This window comes from Bidens hawaiensis, unplaced genomic scaffold, assembly GCF_021521415.1.
Source record: "Bidens hawaiensis isolate Kalapana, Puna unplaced genomic scaffold, B.hawaiensis_p1.1 tig00004685_1, whole genome shotgun sequence".
Classification (NCBI taxonomy): Eukaryota; Viridiplantae; Streptophyta; class Magnoliopsida; order Asterales; family Asteraceae; genus Bidens; species Bidens hawaiensis.
Window position 1 is genome coordinate 1843384 of NW_027491287.1, and position 21380 is coordinate 1864763.

Genomic DNA, 21380 nt, shown 5'->3' on the forward strand with positions numbered 1-21380 from the left:
CGACAATACCAATTCACTAATCGGCTCTTACCTATACATATGAGAGGCAAATTAAACTCGTTAACCGATGAAATTAAATATCGATTTAATCAAAATGACATAGCACAACATAAGGAATTTTTCGATGAACGATTTATCAGCGTTACACATTGACAGTACTTCTTTCGATGAACAATTGATCAACGTTACACATTGAGAGTACTGATGATAAAAATACTGACTGATCCGAACTGTAAACACACCCAAGTTGTTAGTTTAATGGACCCAATCAACTTGGCTAACATATAGATATATAAGCATTATGATGAACAAATAAACAATCTATAAAAACTGAATAAAATAACCCACAAATTATTTAATTAATAAAGCTACCAATAAAAATAATAATTAAGACAAACGGTTAAAGGTATGGGTTGTATATATAAAGTTGTTATATAAAGTAAATAACACCACTAATATTCCTAACAACAATAATAACGTACCTTCAACCTTTTGCTAGCTCTCTTTAACACCTTCTACTAACTTATAATCACCGGACAACATGACGGTGTACAATGTGCGGTCTGCCGGAGACTCTACCGGACGATACATGCCCATGAAACAAGTGTTTCCGGTGGAAGATTACCAAGATAAGATATCACAACGTCTTATAGAAGCAGCACATATGAACGATCTTAAAATGGCGCTTGATTGCTTGTCGGATCCCTTTGTTGATGTGAAATTTGTCGGGACAGTGTGTTTGAACTCGAAGAAATCAGAAATCATGTTGCACGATGAGTCTCCTAGCGAGGTTCGAGTGGAATTTGAGGAGTTTAAAACGGATGTTACTGCTTTGTTTCTTGCGGCTCATGTTGGAAACGTGACACTCGTTAGAAAATTACTGGTAATTTGATCGTTTTTGCAACCTTCGTCGTTTTTTTAACAGTAAAATCTACTTTTAAATTCACCTAACCCGTCTATTGTGGACCTCGACTAAAGAGATGAGCACCTATTACACGACCATATACGAGTTCGTTACACACTTTGATATATTCATCATGCACTTTTACTTGACATGGATTAATTTTACTCTTTGTTTTATGATCATGATCATGATCATTGGAAAAATAATTAGAATTTTAAATTTTAAATTTATTAACACTGGTTAAGTTTGGGTTATCAAAGTGATGGTTTGTAAATTTGAATTTTGAATTATTCACTAAATTTTGCAGAATTAATGCTTAGTGATGCTTAGTCAAATGATTAATCATAACATTTAATTATTCAAATTATTCAAAATGCCATTTAATATTTATTACAAACTACATGGAAAAAAAATAAACTTCACATGTTTTTGTTGTTTTCTTATAAACTTATAATGTCACATCTTATGATATTGATCACAAAGTTTACACATATTTCATATTACATTGAATATTTATTTGTAGCTTGTAAATACAGTAAATCATGATTATCATTCTAAATCCCGATTATTGTAGACTTTGGGGGCAAACGTGAACAAAAAATTATTTCGTGGGTACGCGACCACTGCAGCCGCAAGAGGAAACCATGTTGAGATACTAGAGTTGTTAATTGAAGGCGGAGCTTCTAAGTTAGCTTGTGAAGAGGCTTTGCTTGAAGCTAGCCGTCTTGGTCTACCAAAGGTGGCTAAAACTCTAATGGCGTCCAAGCTCATTCGCACTAATGTTGCGGTCCATGCCTTGGTCAATGCATCATGTAGAGGGTTTGTTGATGTTGTTGACACACTTTTGAAGGTACATGTTTTGTCACCTACTATACCAAATGAATTAAATGGAAGTGATACATACCAATAGAAGATTATTTTGTTTCATGTTTGTTCAACTTGCATCAATCATAGGGTTGTATTATAAGTCCATATGTAATATGTTGTTATGTATCTATACCTAATTAATAAGTAAATGGTTGTCGCGTGTCGCAGTTATACGAGTTACAAATTATTTTCCCGCTTAGGTAATAATTAGATTTAAATAAACCTTTTCAATACAAATAATTAGTATTTCCGAGATTTTGATTGCTAACTATATAATATATTTTATTTAACTCCTGTATACATGAGTTTCTAACCTAGTTATACGCTATAATCATATAATACCGAAAATATAAATACAATAACATGCGACATAAAAAAGAAGAAATTAAAATCAAGGACAGTTTTCGGATTTCAGGATTTTTCGGGTCGGTTTGTTCGGTATTTTGCTAGAAAAAAAGTGAAATGATAACCAACCCATTTAAGGTTTGGGTTAGTCGGGTTTTGGGTATAAAGACAATCTTTATCTAAAAACATAAAGGTTTTAAAAGTTCGGTTACTTTTTTCAGTAAATTTTTACAATCTATTATATTTTAAAACTTATTACCTTTCATTTTTATAATCTTGCATCATGATTTGATATTATCATGACCAATAAAGCATAAACATATACACTTACATATGTTACAATGTTTGATGACAGTGTGGTGTAGACATCAATGGAACTGCCCGAGTTTTGCTTCGGTCATCCAAGCCTTTTTTACACACTGATGTTAGTTGTAACGCACTCGTTGCCGCAACAATTAATCGCCATGTCACCATTGTTCGGCTTCTCTTACAGGTGAACGTTTGGTGGACGACGAGTTCTTTAAACAACCCGAGAGTTGTCAATTGGGCGGGGTTGGAATGGATCGGGTCATATTATATTATGGCGTCAATTAAACCCAATGATTTTCATGACAAGTTGCAAACAAGCCTAGACTGGGCCAAGTTGGGCTTGGGTCAAAGTTAAACGAGTTGGCTCTGCTCGGCTCTTTTGTAATAACTTTGAAGTTTTTGTTTTTTATATATGTTGAATTTTGGACTTCAATTTAAACAAGACAAACGAGCAAGAGCATACTTACCTTGGCTCGGGCTCGGATGGTTTCACGTGAGCTTCTTTAAGCGGTCACAAACTTTTTGAACAACTCGGCCTATTGAACTAGTGGTTCAACCGGACCAATATTTATATTTATTTCTAATATTATTCTCTATATTTACTAATAATCTTGTTTTATATATTGTTTTCATATTAGTTATAAGGTTTGTTTATAAATTAGTTATAATTTAATGTATATATTTAGTTCTTAAACTATTTATGACATTATTTGATTTATGAAACTAGTCTACTAAAACCACATAACACATTAAATGTTGTTTTGTAACCAGGCTGGTGCAAGAACAGACACCAAGGTGAGCCTAGGTGCATGGTCATGGGACCTAGCCACCGGAGAAGAGTTCCGAGTAGGCGCGGGTTTAGCCGAGCCATACAGCATCACATGGTGCGCGGTCGAGTACTTCGAACAAACCGGTTCAATCTTAACCATGTTGTTACAAAATATATCCCCTAACATTACTCATTTTGGAAGAACATTAATCCACCATGCTATCCTTTGTGCAAATTTAAAAGCAGTTGATGCTTTACTTAACCACGGTGCGGACCCCGAGTTCGCGGTTCAGTCGACCGAAGGAACGGGGCCTCGGTTAATCCATTTAGCGGCTCGTAGAGGCTATTACACCGTTTTGGACCGGTTGGTTAGTGTCGGGTGTGATCTTGATGCGAAAACCGAAACGGGTGAAACTGCATTGATGATATGTGCTAGGAATAAACATGTGGATTGTCTTAAGCTTTTGGCTAGGTCCGGTGCGGATTTCGGGTTGGTTAATATGGCTAACCAATGTGTTCAGTCGATCGCGGGTTTAGTTAGATGGAGACTCAGGTTAAGACAAGCTATTTTGGATGTGGTTCGGACCGGGACGGTTATTTACTCGTCGGATGTTACAGTATTCTCTACTTTGATGTTTGTGACACGTGTAAACGATGTGGAGTCTTTGGAAAAAATCGTTGACCAAACGGGTGTCGTTGACCTTAACGAGCGGGATGAAAACGGGTACTCGGCGGTTATGGTGGCGGTTGTAAACGGCCACGTGGACGCCTTTCGGTTGCTTGTTTTCGCGGGAGCCGATGTGAATCTCGAAAACAAGTATGGTGAAACCGCGATTAGTTTATCGAAAGCAAGTGTAAATTGTGGTGAGTTTGAGAAAGTTATTCTCGAATACGCACTTACGAAATCCACCCCAAACTCTAGTAAAATTACATTTTACACCCTCCACCGAGCGGTTTCACAAGGGGATTACGACGCCGTTGAGACATTAACCGATGGTGAAAATGACGTAAATGCCCCTGACAGCGACGGGTACACGCCCCTCATGCTAGCTGCAAAAGGCGGGCACGGGGGAATATGCGAGCTTTTGATATCAAAAGGAGCCATTTGTGATATCGAAAACGCAAGACACGAAACGGCCCTTATGTTGGCCCGTGAACACGGTGTGAAAAACGACGCCGAAAGGGTTCTATTGGACCACTTGGCCCGTGGGCTCGTGTTGGGCGGGGGGCGGGTTAAGAAGCATTGTAAAGGGGGTAAACGGTGTCCACATAATAAACAGTTAAGCATGATTGAGGGGAATGGTTTATTAAAGTGGGGGAAATCGAGCCGACGAAACGTGGTGTGTAAATGGGCCGAGGTGGGCCCGAGCCAGTCGTTTCGGTGGAACCGAAGAAGAAAGGCGGACCGTGATGAACCGGGGTTGTTTCGGGTGGTTACGACTAGGAATAAGGAGGTGCATTTTGTGTGTGAAGGTGGTGTTGAGATGGCTGAGTTATGGGTTAGGGGGATTAAACTTGTGACAAGAGAAGCTATATTTGGGAAGTAATTATTATTACTTTTTTTATAGTTTGATTGATTTTATTCTATATATATATATTTAACTTATAGATGAAATTATAACATATAGTCAATATGTTAAAAATGTAAAAGTTGCAGTATATCAGATTACATTATAATCTTTTATCATGATTTACATACACACTGATTCTAAAAGAAGACTTTTAAACTAGTCGAGCCGAGCCCGAGCTTGACTAGACTCGAGCTCGGTTCGTTTTGATTTATGAGGGCTCGAGCTTGAGCTTGGCTCGTTGAACTCTTTTATTAAAGCTCAAGCTCGGGTCGTCAGTTGTTATATTAAGCTCGGTTTATTATTTTTTAATTAAGTTATATATGTTTTTAATTATATTTATATATTTTGAAAAAAACTTTGAACGAGCCTAAGCTCGGCTAGATCTCGTGTAGTACCTTAAATGAGCCAAAGCTTAGCTCGAGCTCGACTAGGTAATTTAACTTAAATCTGAATTCAAGTAATAAAATCTCATTCATTAGTTTGGACAATATTCAAACTGATGATTTTCTATCCATTTCAATATTTCATTCCCATATTAAAGTCTTAAATCCGAGCCAAACACGACTTAAAGCTTAGAAGCAATGCCCGAAAGAGCCATCTTGATCAAGTCTTTTCTTAATATCTTTCCAGAAGCGGTTTTTGGAATCGAATCAATGAAACAAACTCTTCTGAGTTTCTTGTATGGTGCAACCTGATTTGATATCCGTTTAGCGCGGTATAGTTTATAAATTAAGAGAAAAATAATAAATAAAAAAGTACCTGTTTTGCTACATAATCTTTTACTTGTGTTACATTAATAGTGCTGCCTTTTCTTCTCACCACAAAACCCATGGGTACTTGTCCTGCTGACTCATCTGGATACCTGCAATATTAAACAATGTCAACTCGTTCACATCTTAACATGTCTTCGGGTTATATTTTGTCTCGAATGCGTATAACCTTCTAAACCGTTTTGTTAAATAAAATTTAACATTAGGGTTAAATAAAAAAATGTTCGGCAGTGAGCGCAACTAGACCCAATATTTTGGGTCTAGTTGGGCTTACTGAAAAACGTTTTTTTTTATTTGTGAATGTTATATTTTATTTAATAATATGGTTTAGGAGGTTTTATGCATTGGAGACAAAATGTAACCGAAAGACGTGCTTAAATGTGAACGAGTTAAAATTGTCACTTTTAACGATTAAGGGTGAAATGCATACGGAATCACTGCTGCTTCTATAATGTCGGGATGCGATTGTAGAATGTGTTCCAATTCAGCTGGTGGTACCTACATTTCGTTAACACAGATTCGTGTAAAGTAAGAAAGTATACATAACTTTATTCAACCAGTTTAAATTATTAGTATAATAATTTTATTTATTTATTATTATTATTATTTTATATTTTTTTTTTTGTGAAAACACACACTAAATGCTTTTGAAAGATTAAATTTGATAAAAAAAAGTGTTACGAGTCAAAACGATAGGCCTGGCCCGTTATGACCCGTTACCTAGTTTGCAGCCTGCTATAGCTACAAAGTTATGAATGCATAAAACGTACCTGATAACCTTTATACTTGATCAGTTCTTTTAACTGATCCACAACGAATAAGAATCCTTCGTTGTCAAAGTAACAAAGATCACCGGTTCTTAGCCATCCATCCGAGTCAACCATTGTATCTTTAACTTCTCCATCATCAACATAACCTGATCACCAAAATAAAAACAGGTTCAGGTCAAACATTTTTGTTCGGCCTGTTCTGTTAACCTTTAAACACTAAACTCTAAACTTTTGCATCATTTTTATACATGACCAATATAAAAAACAAAATGTTTTACCTTTCATAACGAACGGGCCTCTGACCCATAGTTCACCACGGTTCATAGGAGGCAACCCAGCCCCGGTGTTTGGGTCAACTATCTTTGCTTCACAATTGGCTATGAGCCGCCCAACGGTGCCTACTACCGTGCTCTCATACGGACCTGAAATTCGTGAGACTCCAGCTGTGGTTTTGGTCAAACCATACGCCTAAAGAACGTTGACCAACCACGTGGCGTAGCATTAGTTCATTGATCAATAATCTTAACAAGAAATAAAAGAAAATTCACCATTATAGTTATTTTGACAGAGATAACTAGCAAAAAATCCTTGATCAACTAAGGCGCAACATGTGTCAATGCGTCATTTGACTCGTTTTAACATCCATTTTCTTAACTAAAAATATGGAATAAAGTTCGAGTAAATAAAAAAGTCAACGGTCATTTGTCAAACTCAATTGTCAAAATAGCTGTTTTGTTCATTTTCTTAGAAAAAGTACATCTAGAGTGTATGAGGCGATTGAAAATGCGCATCAGGGCCATGACAAACCGTTCAATGTACATGAGCATCAAATTTAGTCATATAAGTATCTCGAGGGGCTTCTATGTAAAAGTAACCAAAATGACGAAACGAAATACGAATGATATACTTAGGGTCAAGCCGGAAGGTTATACAGCTCGTATGATGTGTGGAAAAGGTTTACGTAAACTGCTAAAAAATGAAATAAGTACCAATGTCTCACATATAGGAGAAGCTTTAAAATTAAAATTATGGATTTTGATTAAATAGCGAAAAAATTAAATAAATTAGATAATGGAAATAAAATATTATAATATGTTTTTTATCCTGGCAGCAAAATCAAAAAAACTGACATAACGTCATAATGAGCATTTGACTAATTGGAATTTGCCACGTAGGACGTCACGTCATGCATGACTCAACTAACCTGCGCTTGGGGTGTGTACGGTTCGGTTGGGCTTGGATTTTTGAAACCGTCCGTCTTCGGTTTTTTGGTTTAGGTTAAATTTCGGGTGTTTCAATTTATGTCATTTGAGCTTTAAATTTAAATTTTTATGTCGAAAGTGGCCGAAAATAATGAATTTATGTATAAATAATTTTGTTAATTATTAATTAATTGATTATTATAAATTTGGCCAAAAATATTTGAGTTATATATTTGATTATTATAAATTCGATTCGGTTCAATTTTTCGGTTTTTATTTACACGCAAAACCAAAACTGAACCGTAAGTTCGGGTTTTACTAAAACATAAAACAAAAGTGTCAGTGTTTGTTTCTGTTCGGTTTTATCGGTTTTTTTTGTTCTGGATTAGATTTTTCGGTTTGTTGCACACCCCTACCTGCACCAATGAAACATTCGGAAACCGTCTCTTAAATTTACCGATCACCGCCACCGTAAGCGGTGCTCCACCGGAAAACACCGTCTCCACCGACCTCCAGTCAGTTGCATTAACCAACTCTTCATTACCACTATTCACCAACGCCGCCACCACCGGAGGCGCCAACGGCAGGTGCGTAACCTTAATATATTTATCAGGATTAGGTGGTTTTAAGAAAATGATTTAGGTGGCCGACTAAATTTTAAGTCTATAGCGGATTACGAGAACACGCCTGTTAACTTTTCAAATGGTAGTCCAAGTGTGACATGCGGAAGTCGCTATCTCTAATAGTGGATTATGCAAACCACCATTTTGGGACTTAGGAGTGTGAGTGGTGCGGTTCAGTGCGGTTTTGAGCTAAAACCAAAACTTCGACTTTTGGATTTATTTTTCTTTTTTGAAACAGTGTTTGTCATTTTGAGCTTGAAAATTTTAGGCTGAAAAAAAGTTGGACGAAATTAATGAATTTAGTTATAAATAATTTTGTTAATCATTAATTAATAAACTATTATGCATTTCGCGAAAAGTATTTGAATTACATTTTTATTAAATTACTTAAAATAATAATATAGAAATATAGACATTCGTTCGGTTAAGCTTTTTCGGTTTTTATTATATGCAAAACTAAAACTGAACAATTAGCTCGGTTCAGTTTTGTTTCGGTTAGTTTTTCGGTTTCTTGCACACTCCTGCTACGATGACAAGAATTACCACATGAAAAGTTAGCTTATGTGTCATCATAATCCGTTATCCGAAATCTAACCTTAAACTCCTCAATCGACGTCAACATCCGCCGGAGATCGAACCGTCCGATGGACACTAAACTATCACCAAAGGCCACTGATCTTAAGCAGAGGTTGAAGCCGTACGAGTGGAAGTACGGCGCCGTGCAAAGGTAGACTGCTGGAGAAGACCTTGTTTGACGTCCGTCGATTGCTCCGGCGAGTGATGATATTATATTCCGGTGTGTGAGTTTTACGCCTTTGATGTTGCCTTTAGTCCCGGACGAGTATAGAATTGCCGCGGTATCGGATACCGAAACTACAATGGAAATTAACATGTGTTAGTTGAAATAGAGTTAAACGAGCTGAACTCGAGTTCTCTATGTCGAGCTCAGGCTCGACTCGCTATGTATAAAATAAACGAGCCGAGTTTGAGTTCTCATTTAGAAATGGAGCTTGAAACAAGTCGAGTTTGACATCTCTATATGTTAAACGAGCCAAACTCTCTATTAGAAAAGGAGCTGGAAACGAGCCAAGCTTGAGCTCTCTATAAGTTAAGCGAACTGAGCTTGAGTTCTTTATTAAAAATGAAGCTTGAAACAAGCTGAGCTCGAGCTTATTCGAGTTTGGGCTTGGCTCACTCTCTATTAGTTAAACTGGCCAAACTAGAATTCTCTTTTAGAAATGGAGCTTGAAACTAGCCGAGTTTGAGCTCTCTATAGGTTAAACAAGTCGAAACACGTAGCCAAGCTAGGCTCGCTCTTTAAAAGCTAAAGTTAAACAAGCTAAACTCGAGTTCTTTATAAGTTAAACAAGTTGACCTCTAGCTTGGCTCGGCTCGAATTAGGTCGATATTTATAAGTTAAACATCGGCTCGTTTTGATGGTATTATGTAAATATGGGTTAAATATATAACCATCTCTTTTATACAAACGCTAATTACAATTATCAATATACAAAAAATATTTACACCTTTGTTACATAGTTTCAACTCATCTCCATTCGATTCAACTCGCATCATCGATTCAAACTCATTCGTATCAATCACCACGACTCGATTACTAAATCCAGCTTCCAACAGTTTGTTAACCGCCTCCTTCGTAACGAAAGCCATAGTTCATACTCTTCATTGTATATTTTTAAAAAGTCGTGGTTCATATTGTCGCCATGTTGTTTTAATTTAATATCCTTTGACATGATTTGTTTGAATACTCATCAAGCAACTTGAATCTTAAGATGTATTTTGGAATTGGTTATAATGAAAGTTTGTTGATGTATTTTCATCGGTTATAATGAAAGTCTGATCATTCAATATAGCTCTTGATTAAACAGATGTATTACATTTAAGACTAAATAGTTTAGAGGGGTAAAATAGTCATTCAGCACAGTCATTTAGAGGTTTAACCAAACAACAGTTATTAATTCAGCACATACTGGTTCAGACCCTCTTAATCATTCAGACCTCTTATTGGTTCAGCACTTAATGGTTCAGCACTTGCCAAACAGCCCCTAAGTTGGAAGTGCTATAGGGTACTTTCATTAGATCGTCGTTAAGAAAATCTCAATATATTTTCTTATTTTTTCTAAGATAGCATGAATTTTGTCTCTTTTCTAAGATATCATGAATTTATGTGAATTGAAATTAAATATTTTCTAATAGGTGTGTGTACGGTTCGGTTCGATTATTAGCATTAACCGAACCAAACTGGTCGGTTATCGGTTCGGTTAATTTCGATTAATAACCGGTATCAAACCTGAGCTAAAATTTTGCTTAAAAATACATTAAATCCATACATAAAATGAATGCATAACTACATGAAATGAAGGTATCAATATATGAAATTGAAATATAAATACATGAAAATGATAGTATTAAACTATAATTGCATATAATACATGAAATAGATGAAAAAATGCTTGAAAATATTTAAAAAAAAATGAAGAGTTTGGTTCGGTTAATTTGATTTTCGGTTATATCGGTTCGGTTTCGTCGGTTTTCGGTTCGGTTTCAGTTAACGATTTGATTATTGTGCACCCCTATTTTCTAATATAATATAGTGCATTATTTATTTTTAATAATAAAAGACTCAAATAGTTTTTCTTTGAAATATTGGATTTTAATAATCCCTATTAAATGATATTGGCCGATAATAATCCCTATTCGTTTTATCGCCACTGGCGGTCCCAAATTCAAAAAAGTTGGCCCCCAATGGTCCCCCGTTAAAAATGATTTAACGACGTTATAGTTTTTTCTGAATTTCAAACCAATGTTTTAGGGCTTTTAATCGTTAGGAGTATACGAGTCGATTGGTGTAAAACTTAGTTTGAAATAGTGCTTCAAAATGACGAAACAATGCTTCAATTCGGGTGTTTGAACTTACAGTTAACTAAAATCGAGTCGTTTTGATCATTGTTTCGAGCTAAGTTTTACACCAATCAACTCGTATCCTCCTAACGATCAAAAGCCCTAAAACATTGGTTTGAAATTCAGAAAAAACTATAACGCCATTAAGTCATTTTTAACGGGGGATCATTGGGGGCCAACTTTTTTGAATTTGGGACCGCCAGTGACGATAAAACGAATAGAGATTATTATCGGCCAATATAATTTAATATGAAGTATTAAAATCCAATATTCCTTTTTCTTTTCAACAAACAATATCAAAAGTCAAATGCTCAAAACCACAAATCAAAAGCTAAGTTTGAAGTTGTGGAGGAGAACAAAGAAGTGGTTGGACATATTCCTATGTCAATAAACCGGCGTGGAACTTGACATCATAGATGTGCAAATAAATAATAAATTTATTTTAACTTATATTTACATATCATGCTTTTCTTTAAAAAATAAAAATTGTATTTATATAACTCACAACTCGCCTCTAGCTCAAATATTATTTGAAAAAAGTTCACTTGAAAGTTGAAATCGGTTAGGTTCATAAATGAGCCGAGCCCAAGCCACGATGATGGTAAGGCAGTTCATTACCTTGCTTGTTTTTCTTGTTTAAACTATTGCCAACTTTTAATATGTATAATAAATACAGCCTAAATTTTAATATATATAAATTTAATGAATTCTATATATACAAAATTTTAAAAGTAAGAAATGGATTTATAAAGAGTCAAGCTCGATCTTAACTTTTGAGTTCATTAAGATAAATGACCGGAGCCCGAACCCACTTGCTTGAGCTCTGTTAGGCTACCCTAACATCAAAGATGAACAAATGTATGATAACTTTGTTTTAGTTTATGTTTATCTATAAATTCTTTTTAAAGTTATATAATGTATCAGTATATTAAATAAAGTTTAAATAGCTAAACAAGATTAATATGCTCATTTATGGAAATAAGCCCGATACATGAAACTTGAGCTAAGACTTATTTAAATGTGACTCGATTCAAGTTTTTAACAAACCAACCTCAAGTAGCTATTTGTTTACACCAGATTTTTCACTTTACTTATCCAAGTCATTTTCAAAATTTTGATATACCTCCTCTAGTCGTGTAAATGCCCATTATAGATCTTTTACATAATACTAATGAACTTGATTATGTTAAAGAAAAAAAATGTGACAAAGCCTAAATCTTTGTTTCTAACATATGTAAACTCATCTCTAAAACCTAAACCTTGTAATCATTTATAATGATCTCCTCAAGAATTCACTCACCAACTTCGAAAATGCAGACGAACCATCTTGTTGCAACAACATAGGAGAATCATACTCCGCAACTTTCCCTATATTCCCATTTAACAAAACCAATGTTATTTCATGTTTTGTAATGCGAAATGTATAGATTAAACAACAATAAGTAATTTAAATTTGTTACCTTGATCAAGAACGAGAACTAGATCACTATCGACAATAGTGGGAATCCGATGAGCTATGGTTATAACCGTGCACCTGCTTGTTTCTTCTCTTATTGTTTTCTGCATCACATTATCGGTTTCTGTATCGATTGAAGCAGTCGCCTCATCTAGTACAAGTATTTTGCGTTTCTGTAACAACGCACGCGCCAAACACACTAGTTGTCTTTGTCCAACACTCCAGTTTTCACCATCTTCAGCAACTACATAACCATTTTCAAAAAATCAGATTTTTCGACATTGAAACTTGACAATTGACAAATTTAGTCCATATAGTTTTCAAAATGTGAAATTCTGACTTTTATAGTCAAACCAAACTTCTTAAATTTGATTATTACACAAAATTTTTTTTCAAAAACTCTATTTTAGACACTGAATTTTGACAATTGACAAAACTAGCCCCTATAGTTTTAAAACAATGACAAGCTGATCAAACTATATTACCTGGTGTATCAAGAAGCCGTTTATCTTGTCGAACTATATCCGCAAGCCGACACTTGTTTAACACTTCCCAAATGTCATGATCCGAATGTTGTTCAAGCGGGTCGAGATTAAATCTCATGGTTCCTTGAAACAAAGTTGGATCTTGCGGGATTATCCCCAACTTAGACCTTAGATCATGTAACCCAATTTTTGAAACATCGAGCCCGTCTATCAAGATTTGACCCATTGTGGGTTCCACCACTCGGAACAACGCCTGGATCAACGTTGACTTTCCACACCCGGTCCTACCCACGACCCCTATTTTCTTTTGACCCGGGAAAGTACAAGTGATCCCTCTTAAAACCATTGGTAGAGCCGGGTGGTATTGGACATGTAGATCTTTGAGCTCGATTTGCCCATTTGTCGGCCAGTTAGGGTCGGGTTTGCAATTTTCGATAACTTTAGGGGCTTCACTTGGAATACTTGAAAATTGAAGGATTCTTTCAACTGAAATCATTTTGTTTTCCACGTTACATAAGTTCCATGTGACCCATGCTTGTAACACATTTAGGCTCAACCCATATGTAACCGCTAGCCCGGCTAAACCTGTAATTATTCATAAAGATGAAACAAGTCAAACGGGTTGAAAGTTGCTCAGGTGGGTAATATGAAATAATAGCTTAAACGATAATGGGCCAACTAAGTAAAACGGGCCAATAGTCACCCGAGTATATTTTTTTTAATACAAATATACTCTTAAATCATTTTATCGAGAAAGTTATATTATTATCAAAATAATACAATTTTTGAATCATATTGAACAAAAATTGTTTTGATGTAACCCAACAAGACTTATACCAAAATTTACCCGTTTCGGCATATTAACCCGACCCGTTTATCCTAAGCATTTTTATCAGGCAAAACCACTTAAATAGTTTTATAAAACTAGTTAATGATTAAAAGGCTAATTATTTCATATCTGGACAAAAAGTGTTTCAAGTCAAAAAGTGTTTCAAGTCAACCCAGCCCAGAACAAAAAATACATTTTTGACCAACCCGTTCATTTTGCCCGTTTGAGTAAAGAATCTTACTAGGATCGATGGAGGCCCGCGGCAAGTGCACCAAGATGACTAGGAGGATGAAAAACACGAGATTAAATAGAAAATTTATCCTCACACAAAGCCATTCCATTGTAGCAGTGTTGTGAAAAGTAACCCGCGAATAATCATCAATGACCCTAAAGCATTTACTCAAAAACCGGATTTCTTGATTAAAACAACGTATTGTTGATGCTCCAGAAATCGATTCTGAAAAATGATGTTGTATCGGTGACTTTTGAATACCGATCATCCTTGCTAGTTCTCGTGCTGTAGTAATGTAGTATGCCTAAAATAAATAAAAAAATAAATAATATTTATATTTATAATGTAATAAAATTGTTCAACATGTTAAAAATTTGTGTGTTGAAATTTTGATCATACCTGATACCATACTGATATAGCAATGATAATAACGCAGAGTATGAATATTGGCCATGCAACGTGTGACATCAGCAAAATTATGCTTAGAAGTTGTAATATCGCGAAAACTAATCCTGCTAATCTGTAAGGGATATCGACATCCACCGTGCTTTGATCTGTTGAGCACTGTAAGAAACAAACGGGTCAGTTTGAGTTGTGTTTTTATCTTAAACGGGCCAAATGGAAAATTTTGCTAGGCGAGCGGGTTAAATTGGTCAAACGGGTTGAAAGTCATCAAAAGTCTTTTGATTTATGCAAAAATTTATTGTTACACTATATGTCACAAAAGTTGGATGAAAGTGTTTCGGGTCAACCCGGCCCGTTTTGACCCTTGTAGTACTAAAATGTTTTGTAGCCATAACTACCACATTAATTACTCATAAAAGAAAAAAAATAAAGAAAATATGTGTGGGTCAGCCCAGCCCAGATCAACATGGGCCCGGCCCGGCCCACATGAAAATGAAATGCACCAGCCCAAACTCAATTTAACAAGCTATCTAACCCACCCTATTAAAAATGCAAGGATAGAGTACCAACCCGATTCAGAATCCGGCTCGAAGGAGTAGAGTCAAAGAACGAAACTGGTGCACGAAAAACCGAACTCAACATTTTCAAAAACATATTCTGACCCGTTTCAATCGCAATTGTGGACAACAAAACCACCCGGCCCAATATGAAAACCGAACTTCCACCCGACAAAATCACAAAAACTCCAACTAGTCTTTTGCTGCTGACCCGGCCCGGATCCTCAGTGGCCCATGACATCCAGTAGTTACTGCCCATTTGCAATGCCAAAAAGAGGGTGTGACAGATGACAACAACTGGAACCAGAGCCCCTTTATATGCAGATGTAATGAATGCATTGTAAACACTGTATTTGACCCGGCCCGATTGGGATTCTTCTTGTGGCATTGCTTCTGACGACCCGCCTTTGGGTTTAGAAGCCCCGTGTTCGGTCATGATACGAGAACCATGGCTAGATTTAGAGAGGGCTTTGGGTTGGTGGGGTGGGTTCACTTGGTTTAGAGACTTCGAATGAGCGGCTATTTGTCGTGCGAATTCGTTTGTAGGATCTGCGATCAGGTCGTTGTATTTACCGGATTGAATGATACCACCATCCTTGATTACCTGCGATTAAACACGCACGTAAACATGCATGAAAACACGCACAAAATTTGTCATGCGTGTGTTGGGTATACCTGTTAGTTTGTTAAAAGTTACGCGTTGTATATAATTTATTTTTTATATTATTTTATTACCCAAGAAAATTAGAAATATATAGCATGTTTTTATATTACTAAGGACAAAAGAAAAATAAAGTTCATCCTTTTGTGGTGCAGGTAAATAAGTATGTATGTTTCGGGTTTACCCGTCGAGTTATGTTTGTATGTCATTCTTAATTTAGAGAATAAAATAGTGATGAAATTACCAGAATTAAGTCTGATGCACTTAAGAACTCCAGTTGATGTGTTACATACACAACAGTCTTCTTATCTAGCAGATTTAGCAAGCATTTCTGCAAAATAAACAGTCAAATTGATGAGAAATAAGTTAAGTCAAACGGATCAAAATTTTAAAAACTAAGTCAAACGGGTCAAAAATCACTCGAATCGTATTAGAAATGTATAAAGCATTCGTATTCAGTTTATTTTAAAAATTTTAAGCATTTAAGGGTTAACGGGTCGATCTAGGTTATATTTTATCACTAACGGGCCAGGTTGGAGTAAGTCAAACGGGTCAAAGTCATTCATAATGTATTCAAATGCATATTCATTTTATTTTGGAGTTTCCAGCCATTTAAGGGTAAGCGGGTCGATCTAGGTAATACTTTATCACTAACGGGCCAACGAACTGATCTGTCAAACAAGTTAAAAATCACTAAAATTGTATTCAAAATGTATAAAAAAACCTATGTACTTATTTTATTTTTAAAAAGTTAGACATTCTACTAATAATATAGTTTCTTTATTCATGTTTAAACCATTAATTATATTGTAAAAAGAACACAAAAGAAATTTTTAAGAAACAAGTCAACAAACCAAAAACGACCCGTTTAATCCATTTTACCCTTATCCTCGCTCACAAAGAGCCCGCTTCACAAAGTTTCGAATTTTGATTAAACGTTGGTTACAACATATGCAGCACGTCACATCACGAATAAACCACATAAGTTCATAACCTCCACAAACAAAAAATAAAAACTTAACACATAGTTAAGGAAATATTGTACCTTAAACATATGAGTTCCTGTATGAGCATCAACCGCGCTAAATGGGTCATCAAGAAAGTACACATCTTGATCACTATACAATGCTCTCGCTAACTGAATCCGTTGCTTCTGTCCCCCACTCAAATTCAACCCCCTCTCGCCCACCACGCTTTCATCACCATCGACCAACGTCTCAAAATCTCGATCCAAACCACACCCGTCAACCACTTCGTCATAAAAACTTCTATTCATTTCCCTACCAAATAAAATATTATTCTTAATCGTCCCCGTTTGAATCCAAGCACTTTGTGGCACAAACGCTTTCGACCCAAACACTTTAACCCGCCCACCCGAGACCCGAGGGATCTCACCTAAAATACTAAACAAAAAGCTCGACTTCCCGGCCCCAACGAGCCCAAAAATCGCCACTTTATACCCTTTTGGGATTTTCATTTTTTCACAAATCTTGATAGTGGGCCGTGTTTGGTCCAAATCATTCTTGTCCCACGAAAATTCCCCGGGTTCAATCTCTATAGCTGCATTCGACCCGTGTAACATTTGAGATTCTCCCAACTGTTTAGAATCTTGATCCGAAACAAAATCTCTAACCCGATCAAGTGAAACCTTCGTTTGGGCCACCATGGACACAAGCTCGGGGAGATTATAAATCGGGTCCTGCAAGATTCTAAAAGTAGCCAAAGTAGAAAGAACCACACCCGGGGTTAATGGTGTTTTTAAAAAGATGCAAACACTAAAAGTGGACACCGCAACTAATGTAGGCGATGTCCAAAACAGGAAAGCGATGGCCGAACATGTATACAAATATTTCTTGAGCCAGTTTCGCTCTTTTTCTCTTAACTCAATCAACTTTATCTTGAAGTTGCATTCCCACGAATGCAACTTCAACACGCGCATACTTTTCAAGATTTCCGAAGTAGCTTTGATCCGCGAGTCTTTAGACTCCATAACTTTTGTCTGAAAATCTTTTTGCATATTTGCTAAAGGAGTGTTACTTATTATGACTAAAACTGTAGAGACAAATGCAGCCAATGAAGGGAAAAAACCAAGGTTAGTGTATAATATGATCAAAGCTAGAAGAACTTGAACCGGGAGTAACCATATTCCGTGAATATGCCAGAAAAACTCGCTTATTTTCTCGACGTCCACATTGATCAAGTTTATGATTTTCCCATTGCTTGTGGCACCATATTTGATGGATAAAGACTTTTTGTATATTAGTACCATGAGGGCTGCGCGTATACGAATGCCAATACGTTGCGCACCAAAATACCATTGTCTTTGTGACAATGATTCGACTGTTTTCGCCACGAAGAAAATGAATGACAGGATCAAACCCGTTTTATAGCTTGACTCGGTACTGTCTTCCGATAAGTAATTCACAAATTGCGTGATCAAAATCGGGCCCGTGTATGAAGCAAGCGTGTTGACTCCTATAATCACCAAAAAACAAAACAGTTAAAATCGACTTTAAATTTACTGTCTTTATTACACGGGTCCCTTCTTTTAACCAAGTGGGACCCACCACCATAACCACGCACACTAAACCATCTTTGTGACGTGGGCCCCACTTGATCTGTCAATAATCGAATGGGACCTGCTAGGACATGTTTAAAGGAGAAAATGAATTAGAAAATGTTTAAATTTACTGTCTTTATTACGTGGGTCTCTTCTTTTAACCAAATGGGACCCACCACCACAACCACGCACACTAAACCATTTTTGTGGCGTGGGTCCCACTTGACCTGTCTTTAACCGAATAAGACCCGCTAGGACATCTTTAAAGGTGAAAATGAATTAGACAATGTCTGCATACTAATAGTCTTAATAGATAACAAACATTAAACTTTAATAATAACTTTTGGTCTATCTGCTTACCCTAACTTTCCCACTGCTTTTTTTAACTTTACATAAAATTAGATACCTTGTGTACAACACATGTTCTTTTCACATGGCATTTGCTTTGCCCAAAAAGCCAAAAAACATAAAAGAATTAAATAAATAACATTCTGCTTATGGATAATATTGTAAGTGATAAATACAAAAAGAGACCAAAATATATCTAATGATCAAAGCATCAAATTCAGACATTTTTCAAACATAGTTTAATGTATTATCTTATCATTTTAACAATAAAAATAGTTACTTTACAAAACTATAAGTATGATGATTAAAGATTCACTTACAAGAACCAAACAAAAATAGTTTATAATTATTATAAATATGCCACCTCTTCTTGCATGTGCTGAAAAATTAGCTTCAGCTTTTTTATCAATTGTCTTATATGTTTTGTGAGTTTCTGCAGGGATCTTGGACCATATGTGGCTGTAAAGGACAAGCTTGGTTTTGGCATTTGTCTAATCTTAATGCTAATTACTAATAATTAGTAGCTTTATGGTTGGTGTTTGGATATGGTTCTCTAATAAATATTTTTTTATTTAAAAAAATAATATAACAGACCTAAGGGCGCGTTTAGTATCGTATTAAAAATACTAATCCGTTTATTAAAACGTGTCATTTCATTCACGTATTGATGTGTTGAAACATATGAAATAAACAAGTTTCGATACGCAGTCTCAAACACCCGTAAATGGAAAAAGAGTTGAATGAATTAACAACCCTAACTTTGTATAATATTAACCTGTCAACCTCTCAACATCAACAAAGTAGATTCTTGACTGCTACATTTCCAAACACTATATTCCAGGGTTGTGATAAGTGTACCCCTTTTACGGATTTTTACTGAATGTACCCCCGGGGTACGTTTAGCCTGATGCTATATGCTATTAGACATAAATGGTTTTTTGAAAACACAAGACCATCACCACCACCCAACCACCCCCACTAAACTTCTGATTACATTGTACAAATGTACAAGTTGAAATCATCGCGCCCATGGCTATTATTGAATGTACCCCTCCCATAGTAAATCGGTCACGTCATCTCTTTACTTTAACTTATAAGGGAGTACGTTAAGCATGCAGGGCCGGCCCTCAAGGATGCCAGAGTGGTCGACGGACCCTGACCCAACACCCCACTAGACTCGAAAATTTGTAAAAAAAACTATATATATTTTTTATTAAAAATGTATTTTCGATTTTTAAACTCAATTACTCAACTCATTTTAGCCTGTTTTTATACAAAATTATTTTTGCACAGCCCAAATCATAACAAGTAAGCCCATTTAAAAATTTAATTGTTTAAACCCAACCAAGAACCTTTTTATTTAAGGCCCAAAAAGTTTTTTAGGATTACCGGAGACGGGCCTGTCAGCATGCAATGGCCACTAAACTTCTAATTACAAAGAAGAGACTGAATACAAGTTCAAATAACTAACAAAAAATAATAAAATGGCAACAATTTACCTGCGAAAACCGCATTAATCGCTAAAGATCCTCGTATAGCATGAAGAATGCCTTTAGGCGATACTGCACCGCCTGTCTTTTGCTTATGAATTGATTCTTCCAACAAAAGTGCAGCTTCTTCAGCCGTTTCGGACTCAGGAATCGAAGGAACATGAACAAACTCAAGTTTTTGAGCTCGGTCCGTTTCAAAAAGCGGGCCGAGCCAATTAAATGTAACCTTTTCCCATATCCCAGCATTTGTAAAAGCATCACATTCTTCACCACTTTCTTGAATCAATGGCTCCTCTAAATCTTTATCATTTTTGGTAACAAAATAACTAACACCATCAAAACACAAAACAATTGTTAGTGCCAAATTTCCCATGTCAATAATATTCGACACCGACCGAAAAACATTCGTGTTATTGTTTACTACCATCAAAGTAACCGAAACCGAATCAAGAACCAAAGAAACACACCAAAACAGAATAACCACAACCGGCGATTTCGCTCTAGTAACCGATGAATAAACACCAACAACACTTGCTAAACACCATGTTGATGTTATTATCATTAACTCATATGTGACAAGTTCATGATTTAATAACTTGTACACAATATAACCCATGTGGGAAATTGTTATTATGGAAGTGGAAACAATAGTAATAATTGAAAACCAAGACACATTTGTAGTGAATCTTGATTTTTGACCACTTTTGTGGTTTGTAATAATATTTGTAACACCCCATATGAATAACCATATAAAGAATAACACATTGCATATGTTCATAATCAACCCCATTGATGCAAACTCCATGAAATGGATTAAAGAAAAAGAAGAAGCCCACATTATTTATTTAATAAAAATGTGTAAAAAAACAAATGGGATGAGTTTGAATGTGAATCTGTATAGACTAAAGACAGTGGTGGGTTGGTGGAATGAATATGAGGTTAAGGTGGTTGGAAATATATGTGTATATATAGATACATTATGGCATCATGTATGCATAGGTGATAAAAGGAATTTTAATTAAATATTATATATTAAAACATTCGTTTCATCAAAGATTCTAGTTTCATAATAAATAATATTCTTATTCCTGTAGGTGATCCTATAAATATATGGAATGTGTGGATTTTGTAGAATCTGTAACATATTTATTTTTTTTTTAAATGAAGACTATATATGATGTAATGAATAGTGGTCATATATGTAATGTTATTAATTATTCTTTTACCAAATATAGGAGATAGGGTGTTTAAAGTACATGCGCGAGTAACTTAATGAAAGAAATCTTGTGACTTAAGTAAGATATAGTT

General features: G+C 35.6%; 3 protein-coding genes across 3 annotated transcripts; 1 reads left to right on the forward strand and 2 right to left on the reverse strand.

The window, feature by feature from the left end:
* The first annotated feature begins 504 nt into the window (after positions 1-504).
* Positions 505-4914, forward strand: LOC143627651 (uncharacterized). The gene is made up of 4 exons (XM_077097437.1): positions 505-883; positions 1479-1754; positions 2472-2609; positions 3197-4914. The coding sequence occupies exons 1-4, from the start codon at positions 542-544 to the stop codon at positions 4739-4741; spliced, it is 2301 nt and encodes a 766-aa protein (XP_076953552.1). The 5' UTR covers positions 505-541; the 3' UTR covers positions 4742-4914.
* An 85-nt stretch (positions 4915-4999) lies between these two features.
* LOC143627650 (4-coumarate--CoA ligase-like 9) lies at positions 5000-9798 on the reverse strand. The gene is made up of 8 exons (XM_077097436.1): positions 9657-9798; positions 8726-9003; positions 7924-8103; positions 6584-6773; positions 6306-6451; positions 5966-6033; positions 5525-5627; positions 5000-5456 (listed from the first exon to the last, which is right to left on the reverse strand). Exons 1-8 carry the CDS (start codon positions 9796-9798, stop codon positions 5331-5333), a joined length of 1233 nt encoding a protein of 410 aa, XP_076953551.1. The 3' UTR covers positions 5000-5330.
* Positions 9799-12178: 2380 nt separating this feature from the next.
* LOC143627652 (putative ABC transporter C family member 15) lies at positions 12179-21164 on the reverse strand. Its single transcript, XM_077097438.1, has 9 exons — positions 20082-21164; positions 16720-18149; positions 15919-16005; positions 15027-15617; positions 14451-14615; positions 14061-14355; positions 12991-13575; positions 12510-12749; positions 12179-12417 (listed from the first exon to the last, which is right to left on the reverse strand). The coding sequence occupies exons 1-9, from the start codon at positions 20908-20910 to the stop codon at positions 12320-12322; spliced, it is 4320 nt and encodes a 1439-aa protein (XP_076953553.1). The 5' UTR covers positions 20911-21164; the 3' UTR covers positions 12179-12319.
* Between the last annotated feature and the right edge of the window lie 216 nt (positions 21165-21380).

Excerpts from the sequence above, each read along its gene's own strand:
- LOC143627651 (XM_077097437.1), top strand. The coding sequence starts at position 542 with ATGACGGTGTACAATGTGCGGTCTGCCGGAGACTCTACCGGACGATAC. Across the intron at positions 884-1,478 it reads CACTCGTTAGAAAATTACTG|ACTTTGGGGGCAAACGTGAA; the intron begins GTAATTTGATCG and ends CGATTATTGTAG. Across the intron at positions 1,755-2,471 it reads TTGTTGACACACTTTTGAAG|TGTGGTGTAGACATCAATGG; the intron begins GTACATGTTTTG and ends GTTTGATGACAG.
- LOC143627650 (XM_077097436.1), bottom strand. The coding sequence starts at position 9,798 with ATGGCTTTCGTTACGAAGGAGGCGGTTAACAAACTGTTGGAAGCTGGA. Across the intron at positions 6,452-6,583 it reads AGGCCCGTTCGTTATGAAAG|GTTATGTTGATGATGGAGAA; the intron begins GTAAAACATTTT and ends TTTGGTGATCAG. Across the intron at positions 5,628-5,965 it reads ATAGAAGCAGCAGTGATTCC|GTATCCAGATGAGTCAGCAG; the intron begins GTATGCATTTCA and ends TTAATATTGCAG.
- LOC143627652 (XM_077097438.1), bottom strand. The coding sequence starts at position 20,910 with ATGTGGGCTTCTTCTTTTTCTTTAATCCATTTCATGGAGTTTGCATCA. Across the intron at positions 15,618-15,918 it reads GTGCATCAGACTTAATTCTG|GTAATCAAGGATGGTGGTAT; the intron begins GTAATTTCATCA and ends GTTTAATCGCAG. Across the intron at positions 12,418-12,509 it reads AGTTCTCGTTCTTGATCAAG|GGAAAGTTGCGGAGTATGAT; the intron begins GTAACAAATTTA and ends ATGGGAATATAG.